Source organism: Nannospalax galili, unplaced genomic scaffold (assembly GCF_000622305.1).
Source record: "Nannospalax galili isolate Female #2095 unplaced genomic scaffold, S.galili_v1.0 scaffold1684, whole genome shotgun sequence".
Classification (NCBI taxonomy): domain Eukaryota; kingdom Metazoa; phylum Chordata; class Mammalia; order Rodentia; family Spalacidae; genus Nannospalax; species Nannospalax galili.
Window position 1 is genome coordinate 138,106 of NW_008351025.1, and position 25,054 is coordinate 163,159.

Here is a 25,054-nt window from a genome sequence, read left to right on the forward strand (position 1 = left end):
GGACTGACCGCAAGGGAAAACAGTGACTGAATTTACAACAGCATCTATGATATTGCCACAACTACTAAGACTATGCAGTTCCAAAAGCTGGAGGGGAGACAGGGCTCAGAAGCAGCTGCTGTGTTTGGAAGAAGTCCACGTCCGTTTTTGGCTTTTATATTTGGTGATCAGGTGCACGTGGATGGGGCTCTTGCCACCCCCAGTGCTATGGAGACAGGAGGATCCCTGGGGCTTGCTGGCCAGCCAATCTAGTCTAACTGGTGAGCTCCAGGCCAATGAGAGACCTTGTCTCTCCTAGGTGATCCTGAAGAGGACACCTGAGGTTGTTCTTCAGCCCTTCACACACACTTATAGTGCACCTGCATGCACACGTGCACCCAAACATGCCCACACATATAAAAACCGTTATAACCTTCACAGGATAGAGAAACACTGGCCATTCTAACTGAACAAGATTGCCTTTGTTACAGTAAGGCTCACTTTTTTGTGTATTAAAAACCAGTCAAAAATATTTTAAGGATGATTTATCAATAGGGAAAAGGTGCAAACAAGAGCCACGAGGTTCTCACCTCTGTAGCTGTCATGGTGTTACACGGCAAGGCGTCACCAACTCCTCCCTACATAGGCACTATGGTAAGCCATGCAACCCCCTAGCCTGGGTCTCTGTAAAATGAGATAATGCACAGATTACCTGTGCAAATGATCACAAGGACTGGCAGGTCAGGATTATCCTGGCTCCAGTGCCACATACAGGCCCTGTAGTTGCAGGTCCTGCACTAATGTCTTATACTACACTATGTCTACTGCCCCACCACCCCAAATCAGGGTCTTGCATACAGTGCTGGCAGCCCCAGCTACCTCAAACTTCCGCTGATCCTCCTGTTTCTGTTTCCCGAGAGCTGGGATTACAGCCCATGTATCAGTTGAAAACAGGAAGCATAAGTGATGTAATGGATCCAATGGATAGAGGACCAACACAAATGTTTGAGGACCAGTGGCCAGTGCGTAAAAGCATGTACTAGGTAGGGCCCTCTGGGCTACTGCAAGTGTGCAAACAGGAACACAAATCTCTTTAAGGGAAGCCACTCTAGTGGACTGCCACCACATGAATCCAATGGGTCGCACCTTCCAGGTTTCTTAAAAAACAAAAGACAGAACTCTGGCATTTTCACTAAAAATGCTGACTCATAAAAAATATGTATCAACACAGCACATCTGTGGTCTGGATACAGCCTGTTTGATTTGGGCCATTAGTGCAGAGACAGCATTCAGTGTGGCAGGTAGTCTCAGAAGGTAACGTGGACTGTACAGCGTAGGAGGTGCACCAGGACAGACTGCAGGACAGTGACACATGAGGGCAGACGGACACACTTCTTTCATCCCAGCTGCTGCCCAACACCCAGTCCTCATACTTAACCATGGCACAGCCTCCTCAGCTCTCCTGTCACCCTCCCTCATGTTAAACAAACTTAGAACTCACCTACAGTTTGCTTCCTTCACTTGTCTGCAAGAATCATAGGGCAGAGGCCTGGTGGTTCTGTTCCCTGTGGTGACTCCAGCACAGCTTATCCCAGAGTAGGTCCCACAGGACAATCTTTTACCTACTGTGTGTGGGCCCTGGACCCAACAAGGCCAAACAACACTTTGGCCAGCCAGGCTGGCAATCTGTTCTGTTCTTTACAGACATCCCCGCTGCTCAACTCCCTCTCCACTAAGGGCTAGCACTGGAGTCCTTGTCCAGAGTTGCCTGCCTGGGCACTTGCCCTTTACCTGCTCTACAAGGTGGATCAAGGCCCCTTTCCCCATTTTTCTCTGCATTCCTTTCCACTGGGCTTGTCTTTTTGGTTGTGAGTCTGAGCCTTTAATAGCTATGCCATCTCCCTGGCCCTCTATTGACTTTGTTTTGGTCTTTTTGAGACAGGGTCCCCCTGTAGCCCCAGCTGGCCTAAAACTCACTATGTAGACCAGGCTGAGCTCGATCTCACAGAGATCTACCTGCTGCTGCCTCTGCTGGGATTAAAGGCCTGTGTCACCATGCCCAGCCTCTACTGGCTTTTAATGTGCTCCAAGTTCTCCTACCCTAACTTCTCTGCTTGTCTATAGCTGGGGATTGAACCCAGGGCCTTGAGGTGTGAAGCAAGTGTTCTCTCTTTCCCTGCTGACCTTAACCATGTGCTCACAAATCCTCTCCTACACCCGGACCTTCAGCCAGTCCTATGCTGAGACCTGATCTTTCAAATACATTTTTTGGTGTCACCCTTTTCTATGTCATCTGAATCTTGTGCCTCCTAATGGGGCTTAGGAAATCCCTCGCCCCAACTTTGAAACACTTTTTTTCTGTTCCCCGTCCACAGTTCAAGCTCTCCTTCAATCTCTACCCTGCCTCTTCTCTAGCAAGGCTTTCTACTGATCTAGTCTTCCTTTCGGTTAGAATGACCACTTCTAAAGTCAGTCTTCCAAGCTCTGCTTATAAGTGCTCCATTTCTGGGTTGCACGATGCCAGTGACTCTCCACTCAGGTCTGCTAAGTGATCTGACTGGCTAGGACAGTGTTTTAAGCCAACATTCTTTAAAAAAAATTACCTTTATTTACTTATTTGTACATGGGTAGGGCAATGGAGTATGTGTGTGTAGGTCACCAACTTGTGGGAGTTGGTTCTTCGCACTATACAGGTCTCAGGGATCGAACTAATGGCAAGGCTTGTCAATAAGCACTTTTATCTGCTGGGCCATCCTAAGGCTTCCTAAACCAACATCTTACCTGAGACCCTCAACCGGCAGTCAGCACGCACTCTAACACCCTCTCCAAGTTTCTGGAATTATCAAGGTTGAATGAAGTGACACTCAGTTGCAGGCTGGGCTCAAGATGCCCAAGATGCCCTGTAAGAAGCCTCAGTGGGGAGCTCTAGAGTGGGCTCCTACTCTCACTTCTATGGTATGTTTATACAACTCAGGGGAGGTGGGATCAGTGATCAGTGCTCACCATGCAAGCATGAGGACTAGCGTGTGGGCCTCCCTGTAATTCCAGTGCTCAGGAGATGGAGACAAGATCCCTGCTGCCCTGTTGGACCAGCTGAATTGTAGAGGCCAGAGGTTGATGTTAGATGTTTTCCTCTATCACATTCCACCCTGATTGTGATAGAGGAAAACATCTAACATCAACCTCTGGCCTCTACAAGCACATGCAGAATGAGCATACCTACCTGCACACACATGTCTGCACATGTAAACACGCACGCACACACAATTCCACATTCGCAAAAAAAACAAAACAAAAAATAGAACACAAAACGGGAAGACACAGCTAAGATGCTGACCACAGAAACAGGTTGTAAAGCTCTCGAGCTAGCGGCTCTGAGTGGACAGACAACCAGGAACAAGGCTCTCTACACTTGGGATCCAGAGAAGCATGGTTTCAAGAAGTGTCAGCTTGGTCAGCCTTACAAAGAAAGCTGCCGGATTTTAAGCTCAGTTTAAGAACGGTGTGTGACATGGCTCACTTCTAGGCGTACAGTCCTGGGATGTCTGGAGCACAGTACTCTGCACCTCGGACAACATTCTACTGAGCAATGTGGGGCTACTGCTGGTTCTGCAGAGGCCTCTCGTACTCTGTATCTGTGCTGTCCATGGCTAATCTTGAGCTCTCAACTCAAGTTCCCTGAGGCTCTGGTCAGATCATCTAAGCAATTTTTCCCGTTGCACAAAGCAGGAACTCCAAACACAAGTCTTAGTCTGATTTTGGGATTTGTCTTTCAAACTGAAATGGAATATGATTTCTGTGATGACTCTCACATTTTAGATTTATTTTAGAGTGGAACTTTAAAACTACCAGTGAACTGCTTTCACTCCAGACCCATTCAATCACTCTCCTGGTCTGACAGCCTTTACCCCATCAAGCTTCAGGGCACTTCGAAGAAAAGCCAGGGTGGTAAGCCACTAATTTATCCAATAATAAATAAAGACATCCTGTAAACGAATGCAAACTACTGTCCTGGGTGCCGCCCTTTAGAGAATACAGTTCTTTCTTCCCAGATCTTGTTACAGTGCTGGTAGCACTGTCACTGAGGTGTTGGGTATATGCATGGCGTAGCCTTAGACTATTTGCACAGTACAAGGGGAGAACAAGCTTGTACTTAAAAGTGCACAACTGACGGGGGAAGTAGTGACTAAAGTCAGTTAGGTAAAGCTTCAAAAACTGAGCAAAGGCCAGTAAGTGAATTGTACAGAACCTCTGAAATGGTATTGAGCCAGGAAGACAGAAGTAGCATCAGAACGTACTCAGAGGAATGAAACCACAATGAAAAAAGACATCAAAATTGCTCCTACTAAAAAGATGTCAACTGGGGCTGGAAAGACGGCTCAGCAATTAAGAACACTATCTTCTCGGCTCAGCAATTAAGAACACTATCTTCTCTTGTAGATGACCCAGGTTCAGTTCCCAGCACCCACATGGTGGCTAGCAACCATCTGTAACTCTAGTTCTAGAGGATCTGATACCCTCTTTTGACCTCCATGGGCACCACACAACACGGGTGCACTTATATATAAGCAGGCAATATACTTATGCATATAAAACGTAAAAATAGAGCTGGAGAGACTGCTCAGCAATTAAGAACACCGACTGTTCTTGCAGAAGACCTGGGTTCGAATCCTAGCACCCACATGGCAGCTAACAACTGCCAGTTCCAGGGGATCTGACAGCCTCTTTTGTCCTCCGCAGGCATTGCACAAAACGGGTGTACTTACCTACATGTAGGCAATACATGCATACCGATAAAAAAATATTTTTTGTAAAAAAACATAAAAATATGTAAAAAAGGATGTCAACTGGGCTGGGTGTAGTGGTGCATGCTTTTAATCCCAGCACTCAGGAAACAGAAGCAAGTGGATCTCTGTAAGATCAAGGCCAGCCTGGACTACATAGTGAATTCCAGGTCAGCTGGGGCCACAGGGAGACCATCTCAAAAAGACAAAAAACAAAACAACACCCCCCCAAAAACAACAACAAAAAACTACGCAAGAGCTCCATAATGGATAAGAAACTCAGACAAGCAAAGAGTACAGCACAGCAATACACAACTTCAAAATCAATTAGTCTGCAGTTGTTAGAACAAAAAAAGACCAACTGGCTGGAAACCCTTGTACTGAGAGCACGCGGCACTTCTCCACGGAAAGAACGCTACTTGAGGATCCTGCTTCCTTTGTTTCCTTTGGGTGACAGCTGTCTATACTATGAGGCCCAAGTGCACTTGGCTAATTTCAGAGTCATCTGTGATGAAAGGACATCAGAGGACTCATGCACAGACACGCTGCACACACCATTGAGTGGTAAGAACCGAGAGCCCCAGCGTACCTGGCCCGAGCAGTGGTGACCGATTCAGCTGAGTGCCTGCCTGGTGTGAAGGTGGCGTCTCAGCCCGGTGTGTGGTGCTGCTCGAAGTGGGGGTCGTGGGGGTGGCAGGGGTTGTGGTACTGCTCTGGATGACCGGATTGTTTCTGTCCCACATGTTTACAGTTTTATTGTTGTAGGTGCTTGGGTCCCCCCAAGCTGAGGTACCATCATCAATCTCCATTTTGCGCCGGATGGATGGTGGGGAGGGCTCCTCCCAGCCAGTCGCCTCGCTGCTGTCCTTCTGCTTGACTGGCACTGGCCCCCCGAGCCACCCTGTCCCTGTCTGCTTAACAGAAGCAGCTCCTCCCCAGTTACTCACATTGTTGTCTTGGGGCTTGTGAGCCCAGTTCTGCTGGGAACCAGACTTGAGAGATTCCCCCCAGTTTGTACCTGGATTCACCTTTGTGTTTGTGCCACTGCCCCAGCCGCTGGTCCCAGATCTTGCGGCATCACTCCAACCAGACCCTGATCTATTACTGTCAGCATCCCATCCAGATCCATTTTTCTTCCCATCCCCTAGATGTCCAAGGACAGAGGACGAATCTGCCCAGTCTCCTGCTCCTGTGCTCCAGGCTGGGTTTGCTCTTTGACCATCTCCCCAGTTTTGGGATTTGGGTTTTTGAGGCTCACCCCAGGTGGGTGATTTGTCCTCTTGATTTACGGTCCCACTCCAAGCATGGCCACTTTTGGCGGCAGCAGCACTGTTAACAGCAGTAGAGCTTATTGAGTCCCCCCAAACCCCTGGGCCACTTGGTGCTTTGCTGTTGCTGTCTCCCCAGCTTGTGTTTGCTGGCACAGCGGGAGGTGGTGAGCTGACCCACCCCGATACTGAAGAGGTATTTGTACTGTTCATGATGGACCCATCGCTCTTCCCCCCTGAGTTTGAAGGCTGAGTAGCTGCACAACCCCAGGCCTCTGTCCCATTGTCATTTTTCCTTTCAGACCTAGGGGACTCTTCAAATTCCCAGGCAGTGTTCTGCTTTACAGGAGTCTGTCCCCAACCAGTATTAGACAGAACTCTTGGGTCAAGATCATTCCTTGGCAACTGGATGTGCCCTTGGTCTAGAACCCCTTTGTCTCGCCTCCGACCCTCTCCTGTTCCTTCCCTCCCAGTGCCTCCTTCATTGTGACTGCCAGACCCATCATTGCTTCCTTCACTTGCTGTAGCTCCAGAAGATGCAGCTTTGGCCCACGAGTTCATATGTTCACCGCTAGGCTGCAAGGCAGGAGTCTGGCTGGTAACATTGGGGCTGTCCCACCCTGTCGATCCTTTCCCACTGATGTGGCTACTGGAATGCTGGTTTGGAGGCTTCCCCCACTCCCCATTCACACCATTGGAAGAGCTTCGGCTGGGGTGGCCCCAAGCTCCTGAATGAATATTACCAACACTACTGTTGCTACTGCCCCTTCCCCAGGCCAGAATGCCAGGGCCTGTGGGGGGCCCTGAGTCCCAGGCGCTCCCTCCATTCCCTTCCTTTTGCACAGCACTGCTGGATCCATTCTGTTTAGCACTTAATGCTGAGTTCACAGTGTCTCCATTCCCCTGATTGAACCCAGAATTGTTACTTCCTGTGGCAGGGTTACCGGGGGACAGTCCCCACACAGAGTTGCCCACTCCTTCCCCACCATTCCCACCGCCTTGAGAGACTGATGATCCATTAGCACCAGGAAGGCCTTGCAGGTGGGGTGGGATGATGGCCCCCATACCGACAGCCATGCCCCAGTTTGGCAGTCCATTTGTCTGCATTGCATTGATAGGGTTTGGTGAAGAGTTCATGGGGTTAGTGTTATTTGGTCCATCAGTGTTAAGGTTCTGAGGTTGTACGCTGAAAGACACATTCTGAGAAGTGGACGTCTGTGGTTCTGTGCTCTCTTGGGGCAGCAAGTTTCCCCAAGCACCTAGGGTGCCCGCGGGGTTCCCGTTCTGGCTGCCCATATTTTGACCTATGGCACTGACTGGACTGCAGATACTGGAAGGGTTGCCTGTTGCCACAGTTCCTTCATGCCCAAGGACAGGCCAGGCAGCCGGGTTGGCATTAGGGTTAAGGTTAAGATTAATGCCCGCATTGGAGTTGGAAGCACCCCAGCAATTCTGATTTCTCCCATCTCCAATCATACTGTCCATTTTTCCATCCCCACCACCAACAGAGCAGTGAGCCAGGCCAGAGCTGGAGCCTGTGGCTACACCCCACACCCTGGCCACGCTTCCGTTCCCGTTGGCTCCCCCTGCCCCAAGGGCACTCTGACTAGAAGGGCTTTGGGCGAGCGTGCCGTTGGTGCTGTTATTGCCATTTGTCTTCTTGCTGTGTCCTGGGAAGCTGCCCTGAATGCTCCCTGTAGCCATGCTACTGTTCTCTGAGCCACAGTTGGAGGCAGAGTCAGTGTCTGTAGGACATTCTGAGGCAGATTCAGTCTCTGTTCCTGGGATGGATGGCCACGCCTCCTGGTCGGTCCTGTCTGTTATCACTTTATCCCAGCTGCAGTTGGCTTCGCTTCTGTAAGAGGGCTGCTGTCCCCAGTGGGAATTTTCATAATGATCTGCCAATCCACTGTGACCAAGGTCTGAAAAAGATGAAACACATATAAAATTAGATTTTCCTTCCATATGCCAATCAATCAGCTGAGAACTAGACACGGGGAGAAGCTCTTTATCTCCTGGAACTCACTACGCAGACCAGGCTGGCCTCAATCACAGAGAGATCCCTCAAAGTGCTGGGATCAAGTCCCATCATACCTGGTGGTAAACCTTTTAAAAACAAGCTTGTCTTCAATTGTCTGGAGTTCTATACTTTGCTGCTTTGTGTGACTTCCGACCAGTGTCCTTGTGTCAAACTGCCCTCAGACATTCACACCCAGTGAACACACACAGGCAAGTTGCTATCTGACAGGCCTGCCAAGACGACAGAGATAAGCCATCCCTGGCCTCTAGTCTCAAGAATTTCCCACACAGAGCAGACAGGCATAAGACACAGACAGTGCTCTGCTTCCATTTTTCCTCATTTTCCTTCTATCTTGTTTAATTTTTTCTTTTTATTTATTTATTATTATTTTTTGTATATGAGTGCTATCCCTGCGTGTATATAAGTGCACCTATGTTATGTAATACTGTGGAGATTCCCCTGAACTGGAGTTACAAATGGTTGCTAGCCATTATATGTGGGTGCTGGGAATTGAACCCAAGTCCTCTGCAAGAGCAGCCAGTGCTCCTAACTGCTGAGCCGTCTTTCCTGCCCCATTCTTCTTCTTCTTGTTTTTTCAGGACAAGATCTTACTATATATCCCTGGCTGGCCTGGAACTCACCATGTAGTTCCCAGACTAGCTTTGGGCTCACAAGAATCCGCCTGCCTCTGCCTCCTAAGTGTTGGGATTAAAGGCATATGCTACTATGCCTGGCCCTTTTTGTCTTTCAAAGAAGTTTTAAAGTGGACTCAACTATGTCCTATCTACTATTTCTTAAGCACATAGCTTAAACATAAAAAAATTAAAAGCTGGTTCTGCGTATGGTGCTCTGCAGGCCTATAGTCCCAGCTACCTGGGAGGCTAAGCTGGGATCACTGGCTTAAGGTTTGCCTGGACAACATTTTGAGGCTGTATTTCAAAACAACCAACCAACCGAACTATCTTGTGTACCATATGAAAAACTTAAACCTAGAGCTGCTTTGGAAAGAGTTGGGTCTACCTATTTACAGTACCTTCTTTCTCCTGTAAGACACCGTTAAAAGTCCTGGAGGGAACTCTGAGGGACTTAATATGAACAACTCTGTTCATGACCCAGAAGGCCCTGAAGGTCTCTCCCCTCATTATTATGACCATCACTGCCATTCACACCATCACATACCATTACCACCACCACCACAACCCCATCATCATCACCATTACCATAAAACCCCCCACACCATCACCACCACCGAAGAATGAATGAAGACCAAATTCTCTTCCAGGTATTCTAGGTTGTCCTATACAGCACAGGGACTTTTAAGGCTAAAACCTACATCTCTGACATGAGGCAGTGCTAAGATGATTGACAAGTAAGAATCTTTTAGTCTTTAAGACATCACACACCTCAGAGCACTCGGACGTCCCACACACCAGCTTAAGGCCATCTCACGAACAAACAGTATCTATTCTGCACCCAGGGAAGACAAGCTGAGAGAGGTAACGTGACTCGAAAAAGTCTGGGCCACCAAAGTAGTGAGGAACCAAAACACACACTTCAAAGCAAGAGTCTCTTGCCGCCCACCGTGAGTTATTATCAATATACTGCCCCTTAAAAAGAAAGATGAAGGTCAGGTGCAGTGTGAGAGTCTCTTTTCTTCTTCTGTTTAAATGCTGTACATCTTCTATAAATAGTTATCTCTGCAAAAATCTAACATAACTGTCTTAAGTGATTAAATCAAAACCGATTAAATCACAGCACAGGGGGCTGGAGATGGCTCAGCAGTTAAAGAACACTGGTTGTTCTTGCAGAAGACCGGGGTTTGAATCCCAGCACCCACATGGCAGCTAACAACCATCTGTAACTCTAGTCCTAGGGGATCTGACAGCCTCTTTTGACCTCCGAGGGCATTGCACAACATGGGTACACTTACCTACATGCAGGCAATACACGTATACACATAAAATAAAAATAATAAAAAATTTTTTTAAAAGTTTAAAAAAAAAAAACCAGCACAGAGAAAAGCTTTTCTCTTTTTAAATATCCAAATGATATCATATAAAGATAAATTTTTCTAGGCAAATTAGTTAATAAAGAGTTTCCGAAAGCTACATTAAGCAAAGTTTCAACGAGCTCTTAAATTAATCTGGTAGGGAAGTGTGGACTGAGTGCTTTAACTGGTGCTCACTGACAAACTGTAGATGCCTTTATCTTCATCTCCAGCGGCCTTCTCAGTGAGGCTACAGCAAAGCAAATCTCACACTGTAAGATGGCCGGCCTGCAGTGGCTCTAATAACTGACCATGCGCTCCCTAAAGCTTACTGAGAACACAGACTCCTTGCTGCTCGGTTTCCTGGGGCAGCGTGAATGTGACAACTGTTTTCAGCTCGAGATCCTCCGCCTCCACTGCATTTACTGTATGTAAAAATCTTAGAGACAAAGTATTTGGAGCTCCAAATTCCATAGCTTGACAGAATCCCACACAGCTCATCTGTCAGCTGCTATAAGCTCAAGGAATTACTGAGACAGACAAGAGCAAAGATTTTCTACAAACAATAGTGTGCAAAAGAATAAGCTGTTGCCTTGTGTTTCTCTTCAAAAGACACTGTTTCTCAAGGTCAGTAAGATTAACAAACAGTAAGGAAAGGGAGCTAGGAGGGTGTGGCTGCCTGGAACTCCAGGCAGTAAGGTGGGAGGTGCCACGGACATGGCTTCGCTTGCCTCCTGAGCTGCTCTCTCCACAACGCCATTTTCTCTAGTCTGAACTGTAGCTAACTGTTACAGGCTGGAACGTCATGCCACATGCTAGCTGAGGAGAAGCAGCAGCTCGGGGCTCTGTGTGTGTGTGTGTTGAGGAAATACCTGTGGACGGTGCAGCCCATCTCCCAGGAACTGCCACCTTTTGCAGAGTGGCCTCTGGCATCTGGGCTCTGGCTGCAACATGTCGGCCGCCTCCTGTACAGCTGCCAGCTCACTCCCAGACAGCTTGGCCCAGGCCACCAGCCGGCGCTAACTGTGCCAGCCTGGCAGGACGTGGAGATGCCTTTGCCACCCTAGGTGGCCTATCTGTTCCCTTCTAGCAGGGGTGAAGGTGTCCACAGACGGGATCTTAAAGCTTTGATGACCTAATTGTAGCTGACACTAAACCGATCTTCCTTCCTCTTTCAATTCTCTCAGTTGTCACGAACATTCTCACTTCAGGACCCAGTGACAGTTAGCAGCACCACAGGTACTTTTCTTTCTGTTTTGAAAGCCAGTGGAAAAGAATAATGACATATTGCCTATTGGCCGCACGCAGATAAACCGCTGTTTCCCCAGGCGGCCTTTGTTTTGCGCTCCTCCTCTCTCCTCCACAACCCTGAACGCTCCGCATACCAGCACTAGCTGCAATATTCTAAATGAGTCCCATATGCAAACTGGCACGAGTCCAACTTCTTAATTACTTTCCTGCTTCTATCTAAAGAAGATCTAAGAAGCACATACTGCCACACATTAACCAGAGCTTCTGTTTATAAATGTGCAAAGGAGACACAAACACACAATACATTGCTCCGCCTAAAGGTAGAAGGAAAATAAAGTCATTTTCCTCCTTTTTCTTTCTTTCTTTTTTTTAAAAAAAGATAAAAACTTGAAGCTGGAGAGATGGCTCAGCAGTTGGAACACTGGCTGCTCTTGCAGAAGACTTGGGTTTGGTTCCCAGCACCTACATGGTGGCTGGCAACCATTCATAGCTTCAGTTCCCTCTTCTGGCCTCTGTGGGCATTGCATACACTGGTAAATTTACACATACACAGGCAAAACACTCAAACACATAAAATTAATAATTCTTAAAAAGATAAAAGCTCTAAACTGCTTCAAACTAGAACGATCCTGTACACTTGCAAAACAAGGGTATGCAGAGTGTAGTTTTTTTGTTTTTTTGTTTTTTTTTGGTCTTTTTGAGACAGGGTCTCCCTGTAGCCCCTGCTGGCCTGGAACTTGCTACGTAGACCAGGCTGGCTTTGAACTCACAGAGATCCAAGTGCTGGGATCAAAGGCATGTATCACCATGCCCATAACTCAGACTGTAGTTCTTTAGAAATGTATCACTAGGTAACTTCCTATGTGCACACTCATCTAACCAGGGCAGGCTTTCTCCCAGTTGGTTAAGTAAGCTCCCCTCCCTATCAATACATTTAGAACTTCAAGTTTCCCTGAGTTATTTTCTGGGAAAGCTGATGCCTCATTTGCTAACAGCATTCTATACAAAGAGCACCCAGCCAAGGGTTGGGGAGGCCTTTTCACCTCTGGTCACACCTGGGAAAAAGTAAGTTCCCCAAAGAGCTTATCTGGAACAGGTCAGGGTTTGTGCTCTGGTTCCTCTGTCTCTAAGGCCTGTCTTCTCCACATCCACTGCTCAGGCTCTGGCTGCAGTCTGGGCTGCCCCCAGTCGCTTCCTGAACCCTTCGGGGACATTTCTAAGTTCCTGTCACTTGGCTGCCATGGGTATGCTTTTTTTTTAAAAAATATTTTTATGTATATTTATTTTATGTGTATGAGTTTTTTGCCTACATGTATTTAAGTGTACCATGTGCATATAGTGCCCGTGGAGACAAGAAGAGGGCACCAGATCCCCTGAAGCTGCAGTTACAGACCATTATTAGCAGCCACGTGGGTGCTGGGCACCTAACTCAAGTCCTCTGCAAGAGCAGTAAGTGCTCTTAGCCACTGAGCCATCATCTCTCTAGCCCCGGGGATGCTTGCTTGAGAGCCCAATTTCCATGAGTAAAGTTACCCAGAGGTTCTATCTGAATTGAGGCACCACCACCACACCTAGCACTTGGGAGCCAGAGGCAGGCAGATCTCTGTGAGACTGAGGACAGCCTGGTCCACATAGAGAGTTCCAGGTCAGCTGGGGCTACAGGGAGACCCTGCCTCAAAGCAAAGGATGGAAGGACAGAAAGACGGACAGATGGAAGGAAGGAAGGGAGGGAGGGAGGGAGGGAGCCAGGCGTGGTGGCACACGCTTTTCATCCCAGCACTCAGGAGGCAGTGGCCAGCCTGATGTACATAGTGAGTTCCAGGCCAGCTGGGGCTACAGGAAGACCCTGTCTCAAAAAACAAAAAAAAATACATTACTGTTCTCTGAGGACCTATGGCCTAGCAAGCATGCAACTGGTTTTCAGCTGCAGGCTGCCTAGGCCCAGGTATGTCTAGGCATGGTAGAGTGTTTACTTAGTATGCATGGAGGCCATGGATTCCATTCCCCGAATTGCAAATAAAAACAACAGCAAAAACAAATCCTCCCAAGACCCTGTGACCCCTGAGGAACAGATCCTCAAATGACCTTGAGTGTAAAAATAAATTGATTTATTTTGGTAAACTACAGTTTTAAACACCCAAAAGGAAAGTATAACCAAAGAGTAAAGTCATCAAGTATATTTCTTTAAGAGTTCAAGGGATTACACTTCCCAGACATTAGACTTAAGTTCATATAAAAAGTTACCTAGACAATTATTTCTCATTGATGATTTTGTTCCTAATCAGAAAGTGCTGCTAAGATGTAAGACTTCAAATCTTGGTCTGTAATACTGTAGTGCCAACCTGCTACTGTTCTAAAATGGATAAATTTGTTTTCTCCCCCTATCTAGAAGCCGAGAGATAACTGACACTGATTCTAACCATTCCAACAGCTATCAAAATACCTGAAAGCAAATCCCGAGTCCATCGCTCTCGAGTCCAGCCTTGGCAGACAAAAGGAAAATGAGGAGGAACCCAACAGAGGGATGCTTTTGGAAGCCTTTGTCAAGAAATTCCAATGGACTCTCATAGGAACATTTGAAGATTGCCCTGTTCTGACTTTTTTCTAGTTCCCTGTGTAGAATTTGTAATGCTAAATTACTCTTGCCTTTACTGCTCCTTTACAAAAAAAAAGTTATGCAATTTGGGAGTCTTTTAGGTAGACCCACTGAAGGGGTACCCCAATTGCCTCACCCTGCATTCAGCCAGAGTGGTCTGTGTCCCGATTCCCTATTCAAAAGTTGGGTAACCTCTTCAGGGGATGGTGTGTTAGAATAGGAGGTAGAAGCCGGGCATGGTGGCACACGCCTTTAATCCCAGCACTTGGGAGGCACAGGCAGGTGGATCTTTGTGAGTTCAAGGCCCGACTGGTCTACACAGTGAGTTCAGGTCAGCTGGGACTACAGGGAGACCCTGTCTCAAAAAGAAAAATAAAAAAATAAAAAAAAGAATAGGAGGTAGGAATTGGCTAGGCAGTTAGTGTAAAATGACTCCAAAGAAAAGTAGCCAGTTTCCTGGCTAAAAGTCACAATGTCCTTGGGCCTCTTAGTTAGCAACATACTCCATTCCAAAGGCCAAAAATATCTGAAGTATTTGGGAGCTTGTATCTAATCTTTAAAAGATTTTAGGGTTACCTCTTCAGAGGGGGGAATGTTGGAGTAGCCAAAAGCCCCATTAAAAAAAAGAAGCACCGAGCACAGTGGCACACGCCTTTAATCCCAGCACTCCGGAGGTAGAGTCAGGTGGATCTCTGTGAGTTCGAGGCCAGCCTGGTCTACATAGTGAGTTCCAGGACAGCTGGGGCTACAGAGAGACACTGTCTCAAAAAGATCCCCCCTCCAAAAAATCTTTTTATGACTAAGTGGGGCATGGTGCACGCCTTTAATCCCAGCACTCGGGAGGCAGAGGCAGGCAGATCTCTGTGAGTTCAAGGCCAGCCTGGTCTACATATCGAGTTCTAGGACAGCTGGGGCTACAGGGAGACCCTGTCTCAAAAAGACACAAAAAAAAAAAAAAAAAAAAAAAGAAAAGAAGAAAGAGTACATGAAGTTATCAGAAAAAAGTGATGGGGAGGTATGGGAGGGGAGGGAGTGGGCATGGATTTGATCAAAACACCTTATATGCATGTATGAAATTCTCAATAAATTAAAAAAAAAAAAGAACAACAGAATAAACCAGCAAAAGCAAGTAAACACACCCATGCTGCTCTTGACCATCATGAATCATGTGGCACAAAGCCACAACCACTCCAAAGAGGCCATGGTTGCCCCTTTGCCTCCTATGGCCTCTGACACATCTTCACCTGCCTGTCACTCTGTGCTGTTGTGCACAGGGCATCCACTGAGCAGGGAATGGTAGGAAGGAGCTGTGTTGTCTGCAGGCTGTGAACATTCCCACACGTGTAGCAGCTGGGTGAGGGCATTTACCTGAGCAACTGAATGCTGATAAATCCTGCCGTGGCCTCCAACAGGGGCCTGCCTACTTACATTTCCACCAGTGGCAGAGCAGAGCTGTCCTTCCTGACATGCTCACAGATGCCTGTGGTGGTTTTGGACTGTGGAAAGGACGGAATGAATTCATGTGTAGCACTGGGATCGGCAAAGAGCAGAAAGCACACATAAACAGTATGACTGCTATTAGCCTAACAGGGGAACAAGAACAAGATTTTAAATTTGACCAAAAGGGGGAAGGAGAAGAGAAAATAAGGGTATTTTTTTTGGGGGGGGGTGCCTTTCTTTGAGACAGGGTCCCCCTGTAGCCATAGCTGGCCTGGAACTCACTACTGGAGACCAGGCTGACCTCGTCTCACAGAGGTCGGCCTCCTGAGTGTGTATGCCACTGTGCCCAGTGGGAAAACAAGTTTTGGTGCAAGCAGAAAACTTGTTATTCCCCTGGAATACTGGAATGTACTAGAAGACTTTTTACCTTGATTTGACTTCAGTAAATAATTTGTACCATGGAAAAGAGAAGCTCATAGATATGCAGCTTTAGGAAGAGCAGAGAATTCCAAAAATACAATATATTATGAAGAAGCTACAGAGACAGGAAAGCACGATTGCACTGCCTCAGAATGTAGCCAATTAAAAACTTTGAGGGTTAAAAAACTTTGTGGATCATAACTGTTTTAAGGATGGGTCGTATGCCCGTTACACAGTCCAGTCTCACTGGTCTTAACACTGCATCTGCCTCTGCTGAATACCTGCTCCATGCAACATGATGCCCTGTGTGTAAGACAACACAGCATCTGCAGAATCCTGCCAGGCAGGAGTGGAAAGCACCAGGAGTGAGTTACTTGGTCCAGGCAACAGGGAGGCTGTGGTCTAAAAGAAGCCAGCCTGTCTCTGACCACTGTGCATACAAGGGAGCTCACCTACAATCCACATGCTGACTCCACAACACAATGATTCTCCAGCAATGCCTACGCTGTGGACCAGTTCTGCGTTAGGCATGACAAGGGAAAGAAGTCATAGAAGACTCAGGCCTGTCTTTTCAGAGGGGAAGTGAGGTACTAGTTGGTGGCATAACCAGTCCCTCTAGGGCTTCTCTCACAGTTTTGAGAGATTTTCCTACTCTGCTGTGTCAGTCATACAATAGGAAGCTCAGACACTCATGAATGGAGAGGAAGACAGTGGATGGGCAGCCTTTCACATGCACAGAAGGACTTTAACAGAAGCATTTCTGTGACACAGCTAGGGCAGAAGGCAGAAAGACTGAGTCTGCACATTAGGAACAAGGCAGGTGGTGTCTGAGCGGATTGCTGACTCGAGGTGACAGGAAGATCCACCTGGTGATACTGTCAGACACTGCTGGGGAGAAGAGAGATGGTGTAAAGTAAGAGGTTTGTTGGGTAGTCGAGAGCCAATTTCTTATTTTCTATTTATTTTATAAACTGGTTCAACTTTTGGACATATTTTTCTCCATGAAGTGAGGACTGATATCACACATACACGTGTATGAATATGTATATTTACACACACACACACACACACACACACACACACACAATGCGTGTTCTTTGCGATCACGCAAGTACTTGATAAGCCCCTAGCCATGTGTCTATCTCTCTATCTCTCTATCTCTCTATCTCTCTATCTCTCTATCTATCTATCTATCTATCTATCTATCTATCTATCTATCTATCATCTATCTATCTATCTGAAATAGGGTCTCACTGTGTTGCCTAGGCTAGCCTCAAACTCTAGGATACAAAAGATTCTCTCACCTCAGTTTATTGAGTAAGGAGAACCATAAGCACATACCACCACACCCTGCTCTCAGTACATTTTATCTATTTAATTTTGAAGCAAAGTTGGAGTTTATCAATAAAAAGTTTTAATACAGATTTAAGCACAAGCATTAAGGGGAGAGGTGCTTAGAAAACACACCCTACGCATGGGTGCATGCTTATCAAGAGTGTTACCAAGTTGATACACTCTGATTTTTTGAGACAGGGTCTCCCTGTAGCCCCAGCTGTCCTGGAACTCATTATGTAGACCAGGCTCTCCTTGAACTCACAAGGGATCCACCTGCCTCTGCCTCCTGAGTGCTGGGATTAAAGGCGTGTGCCATCATGCCCGGCTACACCCTGATTTTTAAAACCATCTCTAAGTGTGGTATCCATTCTAGAACCAGCAAAAATTGAAGGTTAAAATATTTGAAAAAGAAAACTAATATCAGAGAAATGTGGCAGTTAGATGAACACTTTGGTGTCTTCCCAAACTTCCCTAAAACAATAGTAAAGAAATTTCCCAGAAGCACAGACTAAAACGTCAAAGAGCTGGAAGAGGAGCTGACAAGAGATGGGACAAGGGGTGTTGACCCTGGAAAGCAAATTTGTAACTGAGGGTCTCTCTCAGGAGCCATCTCAGGGCGGACAAAGGAGTTGCAAGATGCAGGCAGAGGGGAACCCTGGATATCACAAGGGCTCAGCATGAGGGGAGATAAGACTGGCTTGGTCAAGGGTGTGGGTACATGGGTCTGGGTAACCTGCTCTGCTCATTCCTGTGAAGAATATGTGTGCATGCAGGAGATACCTTAGCCACTGGAAGAACAATTTCACTGCATGGTTCTAAAGCATCTGCCTTGCTGGGTGGGGTCACCTGGACCAACTTACATAGTTCTTCAGCTTCTAGTGGGAGACAAACTGAACTCAGTAGTTAATGCCACCTACAGATACATGAGAAATATTTTAAACGAGGATGGGGGAGGAAAGATGGCTCTGTGGTTAAGACAGTGTATTGTTCTTACAGAGGACCCGAGTTCAGTTCCCAGCAGCCACACTGGGCAGCTTACAACTACTTGTAACTCCAGCTCCAGGAGAATCCAATACCTCTGGGCTCTGTGGGCACCTGTACTCATGGTACATATACCTACACAGTCACACATACACACACGTAGTTAAAACTAAAAGAGATCACTCGGCAAACACCTTTAATCCTAGCACTCCCAGAGACAGAGGCAGGAGGATCTCTGAGTTCAAATCTAGCCTGGCCTACATAGTGATTTCTAGGGCAGCCAGGGCTCTGTAGTGAGACCATCTCAAAAAAGGACACTTAGGGATAATTCTCTCTCTTAAAAATAAAATAGATATTTTGTTTTGAGACAGGGTCTCCCTATACCCCCTGCTGGCCTAGAATGCACTATGTAGACCAGGCTGACCTCAGTCTCACAGAGATCTGTCTGCCTCTGCCTCCCATGTTAAAATAGAGGTTATAAAAAAAGAGGGTAGAAGAATACAAACTTACAGAACCACCTGACATGAATTAGCCTGTCTGTTCTAAAATACAAGTACAGAGAACATAGACCAAAATGTCTGCTTTTCTTTCTTTCCTTTCTTTTTTAAATTTTATGTGTATGAGTGTATTGCCTGCATGTGTGTAAGTGCACCCATGTTGTGCAGTGCCCAAGGAGGTCAGAAGAGGGCGTCAGATCCCCTGGAACTGGAGTTACGGACAGTTGTTAGCTGCCATGTGGGTGCTGGGAATTGAACCTGGGTCCTCTGTAAGAGCAGTCCTTGCTCTTAACCGCTGAGCCACCTCTCCAGCTCCTTGCTTTTATTTCTTAGCAATACGGTTCTCACATGAAAAGAAAGTCTCAGGTTGGGAGAGCAGCTCAGTAGTCAAGCATGAGGTCCAGCATTCTATACCTTGAACTGAAGAGAACCAAAAGTCCCACTCTCCACATTTTTACCTGGGTGGAGTTTGCTGGGATGTTGCTGTGCCCCAGCTCCAGGGAGGGGAGGAGGGCTTGCCCCTGTAGGCCCCACACCTTGCGCTGGGCTCACACTGGTCAGAGTCCCTGTGGGCAATGGCTGGCCTCTCTTTAACAGCTGCTTCTGTTCTTGTTGGCGGAAGCGTGGAGGCACCTCTCGAGGCAGGTAACGGGATGCAGCTGGCTGCTGGCCACAGGCAGATGCACGTTTGCCATTGCTGTTGCTGGAGATAGTGCTGGTGGAAGTAGTGGCACTGGTACCGGCAGGTTGGGGCTGGCTTGAACAGGTCTTAGTAAGTTCTGGCACTGAAAAGACCCAAAGAAAAAAGAACCTGAAGCTTTAGTAACATCTCCTTAAAACCCAAACAAAACAAAACAAAGTCCCCCAAATCACTGCTCTTATTCAGCATTTATCCTCAGGTGTCTATGAATTTGTGTCCATACATCTGTGTGACTTCTGATGACAATGAATTTTATAATGAGTAGCGTTCTGGGTTATGTGAACTAGAGCTGAGCAGCACCAAGTTTGCGTTTGTGTGGACAGTAACTGCAGCACTACCGTGCTCTGCCACACACCTGTGATAAGATGCAGGTCGCCTGCTTGACCAACACTAACAAGCATGTCAATGCAACAGGGAATCTGTGTCCGGTGCCAAAGATCTGAGCCTCAACGTGCAGACTCACCTTCATCTTCAACATTATCCACAACATCACATTTTTTTCATGTTATTTGAGTATTTGGGAGGAGAGTTTCTTTCCACTTAATTTAGAAATGTCTTTGCCTTTATGGTTTAATGAAGGCTAATTCCAGGTGTATCCCTTATGTACAAGGACATTCTTCTGGGTTACAAGTATTTTTAAGACAACACTGGGGGTCTGTAAGAAGTTTGTTTTTTTCTCCTATTACCAACGCTAGTGGGCCTGAATTTTGTCTCCCATCATGGACTCTACTGTCTACCAGGTAACTGCTGCATTGTCAGTGACCTTAGGTTGTCCTTTGCCTGTCTTCTGTCACCCTTGCCTATCAAGTCTTTGATCCATGACGAAGCCACTGAACCCTCTCCTCACAACGAAACGATTCAGGTTGCTAAGGCTCATTCTCAGGACACTGCACAGCCATGAAGCTGGGTACTGCTTTAGTGTAAGGACTCACTGCCCTTCAGGCTCCCTGCCGATCCTATGTGTTTCCGCATCAACAATCCATCCAAAGGTCTTCTACTGAGCTTCCAATGCCTTTACTGTCCTGCTTCAGTCTCTCCCATCCCCAGATGATAAACTACAGAAGAAATAAAAGCCATCAGGTTAAAAAAAAAACAAAACTGCGTTTCTGTCATTACAACAACACAACACACTGTTCTTGGGTGCCACATCTGTTAACTCTTGTCTAAAACTAAAATTGTAAGACCACTTCTCCAAATGCTAGCATCACTTATGCTGGAATGTGGCTTACAAATGAAGAGTTTTAAGCCAGGCGTGGTGGCGCACGCCTTTAATCCCAGCACTCAGGAGGCAGAGGCAGGCGGATCTCTGTGAGTTCAAGGCCAGCCTCGTCTACATAATGAGTTCCAGGCCAGCTGGGGCTACAGGGAGACCCTGTCTCAAAAAGACAAAAAACAAAACAAAACAAAAAAACCACAAAACAAATGGAGACTTTTTTCCCTTTCCTACTAGCATGTGTGATCCTGGTGGGTCTTGGGATCAGTAGTGTGAGAAAGGAGATGTAAGATGGCACCTTTGTGTGCACCGAATCTTCAATGCATTGAAACAAACACCCAAACATCAGGTCTTAGATGTTTACTTTTTTTTTTTGCTTTAATGACAGATAATATTCTTTCAAAAGAGAAACCAGCATTCACTCACTCTTGCTTGGAGGACGGAGGGAAGCACACTCCTTCCACACCCTTCTCTCTGGCCCCCAACCCTTCGAGTTCCCTTCCTGTACAGGCTGTCTTCTTGCTCACTTCCCACTCCTGGTTTCTCATGAGCACGCTATTCAAGGTGTTACTGATTTCCTGATGCCTGAGTCCAGTGCCACACTCTGATGTTAGCTCTCACAGCTAGTCTTCAGGCCCAGAGGCCTCTCCTATGGTCACCAGTGAGGGTCACTCTTGCCTTCTTGAGATTCTGCCTTTCTAGTCCTCCAGCCACAAAGAAAGAACGCTGAGCCAATGACAAACTACTGAGTCAGGACCAGAAGCCATGTCTCTAAGCACAAGCCCAGGTCTCTTCTACTAAATGCTACTTTTTTTTGGTCTTTTTGAGACAGGGTCTCCCTGTAGCTCCAGCTGGCCCAGAACCCACTGTGTAGACCAGGCTAGGCTTGAACTCACAGAGATCTGCCTGTCTCTGCCCCCAAAGTGCTGGGATTAAAGTGTGTGCTACCACGCCCAGCTATAATGCTATCTTTATTTTTATTTTTTGGTCTTTTTGAGACAGGGTCTCCCTGTAGCCCCAGCTGTCCTGGAACTCACTATGTAGACCAGGCTGGACTTGAACTCACAGAGATCTACCTGTCTCTGCCCCCGAAGTGCTGGGATTAAAAGCGTGTGCTACCATGCCCAGCTATAATGCTACCTTTTAAAAAGACCAAAGGGGCTGAGAAGATGATTCATCAGATAGAGTTTCATCACTAGAAACCATGTAAAGATGAAAGAGAACCAACTAGACAAAGTTGCTCTCTGATGTTTATATGTGGGGCATGGCATGCATGTCCCCCTCACCTCATACAATACTAACCAACTAACTAAAAAGACCAAGGACAAATTTTAGGGCTATTGTTTTTGTCAAATCCATCACAGGAAAAGGGATTCACATTAAGTAAGCAAGAAATACTGCAGTCATTTTTTTTCCAGTCTAAACCACCAAAGGCTAAGATATCTGAATCCATCAGTTCTCTTGTGCTGCTTAGCTGATATCACTAGGTCTACCTGACAGCGATGAAGCCTTACTGTCCCCCTCAAATAGCTGTTATCAGGGTAGGGCAGAGACTGCAGGAGCTAAGACTGCTTCCCAAACTCTTCAGGTACTCCCCAGCGCCGCCTCAGTTCTGTGCAGCTGCCATCTTCAGCTGTCTGCCGCACCGGGTTACTGGAAGCCATTTCCCTTCCAACTGAACACAACTAGAAGTGGAGCAAGAGCCTGCTGGGGATGAGCCGGGACCACCGACTGCGGTAGGAAAGCACAGAAGCACAACCATCATCTCTATCTAGCTGAACCAACAACTGGGAAAATAAAACTAGTAATACACAGTCTTTGGAGCATGTGGAATTGACTGGAACTCTCTGACAGACTTAGAAAAACACCCCCATGCCGGCCAATGTACTAGCCATTAACCACGAGTGGCTAGCGAGAGCTTAATGTCCAAACCGAGACGTGCTGTGAATAGGAGGTACACGTCGAGTCTCCACCAGGACACTGACAGAAACAAAAATGAAACCGAACAACAGAGACGGAGCCGGGAGCCAGGTGGTAGTGTGCATCTGCGATCGCATACACAGCAGCCTGTGAGATCTTGTCTCAAACAAAACAAAGTGAATATGAGGCCCAGATGGCCTCACACTCTTGGGCTCAAGTGATCCTTCTGCTTCAGCCACCTATGTAGCTACAGGGACGTGCCACCGTGTTGGGCAAAATGAAGCTCCCCCTCTCCTGTCCCCCCGCCATCCTGCTTTCTCCTCTCTTCTCTCGCTCTCTCTCTCTCTCCTCAGGATCAAATGCAGGAACTCACATGCTAAACATAACACTATCATGAAGGTACACTCTTAGCCCCTTGCATTATATTTCTACTGGACCAGACTGATCCGAAAAATGACGTGTTCCTTAAAAATATACAGTTCAAGCTGGTTTCTCAGAAATAAAGTATTTGTTTTCTTTTCAAAAAATATTTTATTTTTGTGTGTATGAGTGAATTGCCTGCATGTGTTTAAGTGTACCCGTATCATACAATGTCCACAGAGCTCAGAAGAGGGCATCAGATCCCCTGAAACTGGAGTTATAGGCAGTTGTTAGCTGCCATGTGGGTGCAGGGAATTGAACCCGGATCCTCTGCAAGAGCAGCCAGTGCTTTTAACCGCTGAGCCATCTCTCCAGCCCAGTATTTGTTTCTTAAAAACTGCAACTGAAGCCGGCGTGGTGGTGCACGCTTTTCATCTCAGCACTCGGGAGGCAGAGGCAGGCGGATCTCTGTGAGTTCAAAGCCAGCCTGGTCTACATAGTGAGTTCCAGGCCAGCTGGGGCTACAGGGAGACCCTGCCTCAAAAAGACCCCCCCCCCAAAAATCTGCAACTGAAACAGACACTGGGAACCTAGCAGTTGTGAGAGGTCACAGGGTACTTTAGATGACACATTTCCTCTTAAACTCTGTGTTCCACATTAAAGTACTAGCATACTGTCTCACAAATGGGAAAAAACCCAATCACTTCGTATTCGTTAAATTAGCAAAAGACTGAGGACCCCTGGAGTGCAATGTGAACATGCTAAGCCGTTTACCTACATGTGAACTGTCACAGAATATTTCTAGCTGCCTGAAATGCTAACCACTTGGGTTGGTGGCCTGGAGGTCATTTGGGACCCCCAAAGAAAGGAGAAGCGATGCCTCACTGAGCAGAACAATGAGGTAGAGGAGCCAAGAATTCTGAGTGGAGTGAGCTGCTCCCCTGGGTCTCTATGTGATGTGGTGACAAAGTTTCTGATTTAAGCAGGTATCTTTTGGATCTCTGAAACTAGCAGCCACATATGGCCACATGTTCTTTTCAGATCTAGGTTTCTTAATCTCGTCCTGCCCAAAGATATGGATCATCCAAGCCGTCCTGGCATTCCTCTTCCTCAGACAACTGGAGCCGGAGGCCATGCTGCAATAGGAAAGGTTCCCACTATAGCTTTCCACACAGCAACAGTTTTACTTTGAAGAGAACACAGGAAGGCTGTGGGAATTACTTGCTCGTTTTACAGTCTACCAATTGTTTTATTCTGAAGAGTAGGTCTACAACAATTCAGTAATACCTAATGTAAAAAGCTTTCAGCGAGCTGGAAATTTGGGTTCCTCTGCCCAATAAGATGTCTCACTTCTCTTAAGTGAGGGCGACACCTTCCGGTAAAAAGGTGGCTATTAACACTTGATCTAAGAAAGCAAGAATCTCAGAAAACCATTTTCTAAGAAATATTTTTCTGCTAAAAATTTCAGGTAGCACAATCATAACAGGGCCAAGTGGCTTATAAACTCCTGCACTGCTCTCCCAAAGGACCAGGTCACAGAGGTTCAGAGCATTCCCTTTGTGCTTTGGAGGATGTGACCTGGTGACCCTTTTAAACTTTCAGTCTCAGCATCCTTCTAAGAGCCCAAGGAACACGAACTGTGCCTGTGTCCTGGGTTTCTTAGCTCTGTTCCCACTTTCACGGCCCTGGTCAGAGCCCATGCTCTTCTGCTCCCCTGGCCGGTTCACGTGGCCTGACTCTCCCAGTGTCACTTCACCATCACCTGCAGCTCTCAAGGCCCTAGTCTCCTTCCTTTCGCCACAGAGGCGCTCTTCTGTTCAGTCTGACCTTCAGACTGGCTTCTAGCCCTCCTGGCACCGCTATTGCCTCAGAGACAGGATGGCACCCGCTGCTACTCATTCCCTCCTAAGTCCCACTGCAATAGAGTTCTTCTCAACCTACTGTGCACGGTCAAACTACTCCCTCTCCTACACCTTTGTCTTATCTCTTCTGAGGAAGAAGGTGCCCATTTGTCCAACAAACACATCACTTTGCCCAGGAGGCATAGGAATCATGTCCCCTGGTTACAGGACTATTGTGAACCAGCAGGTAGGAGTGAGGTGGCAGGCTGGCTGTGGGTGTGAATGCACATAGACAATGAAATTTCTAGGCACAGCTGTTCCCAGTGGCCCTCTCTGTGGCTGAGCTCCTGGTCACTGGTAGCACTGTGTGTTGCAATGATCAATAAGGTGTGTGTGGGCTCTTGAGACCCTCCTGAAGTAGCAGCTCCTTGGAGGACTCTGGCAAGACACTGCTGGGGGTCC

The 25,054-nt window shown here is 47.0% G+C and overlaps 1 protein-coding gene across 3 annotated transcripts in view; it reads right to left on the bottom strand.

Annotated features, from left to right (window-relative positions):
* Positions 1-25,054, bottom strand: part of Tnrc6c (trinucleotide repeat containing adaptor 6C) — an 82,848-nt gene that overhangs the window by 41,606 nt on the left and 16,188 nt on the right. For all 3 annotated transcript variants that reach the window (XM_017801947.2, XM_029553533.1, XM_029553532.1), the window contains 2 exons: positions 19,017-19,343; positions 5,353-7,953 (listed from right to left, as the gene is read on the bottom strand). In XM_017801947.2, coding sequence (XP_017657436.2) covers positions 5,353-7,953; positions 19,017-19,343 — 2,928 coding nt within the window. The remainder of the gene's footprint in view (positions 1-5,352; positions 7,954-19,016; positions 19,344-25,054) is intronic.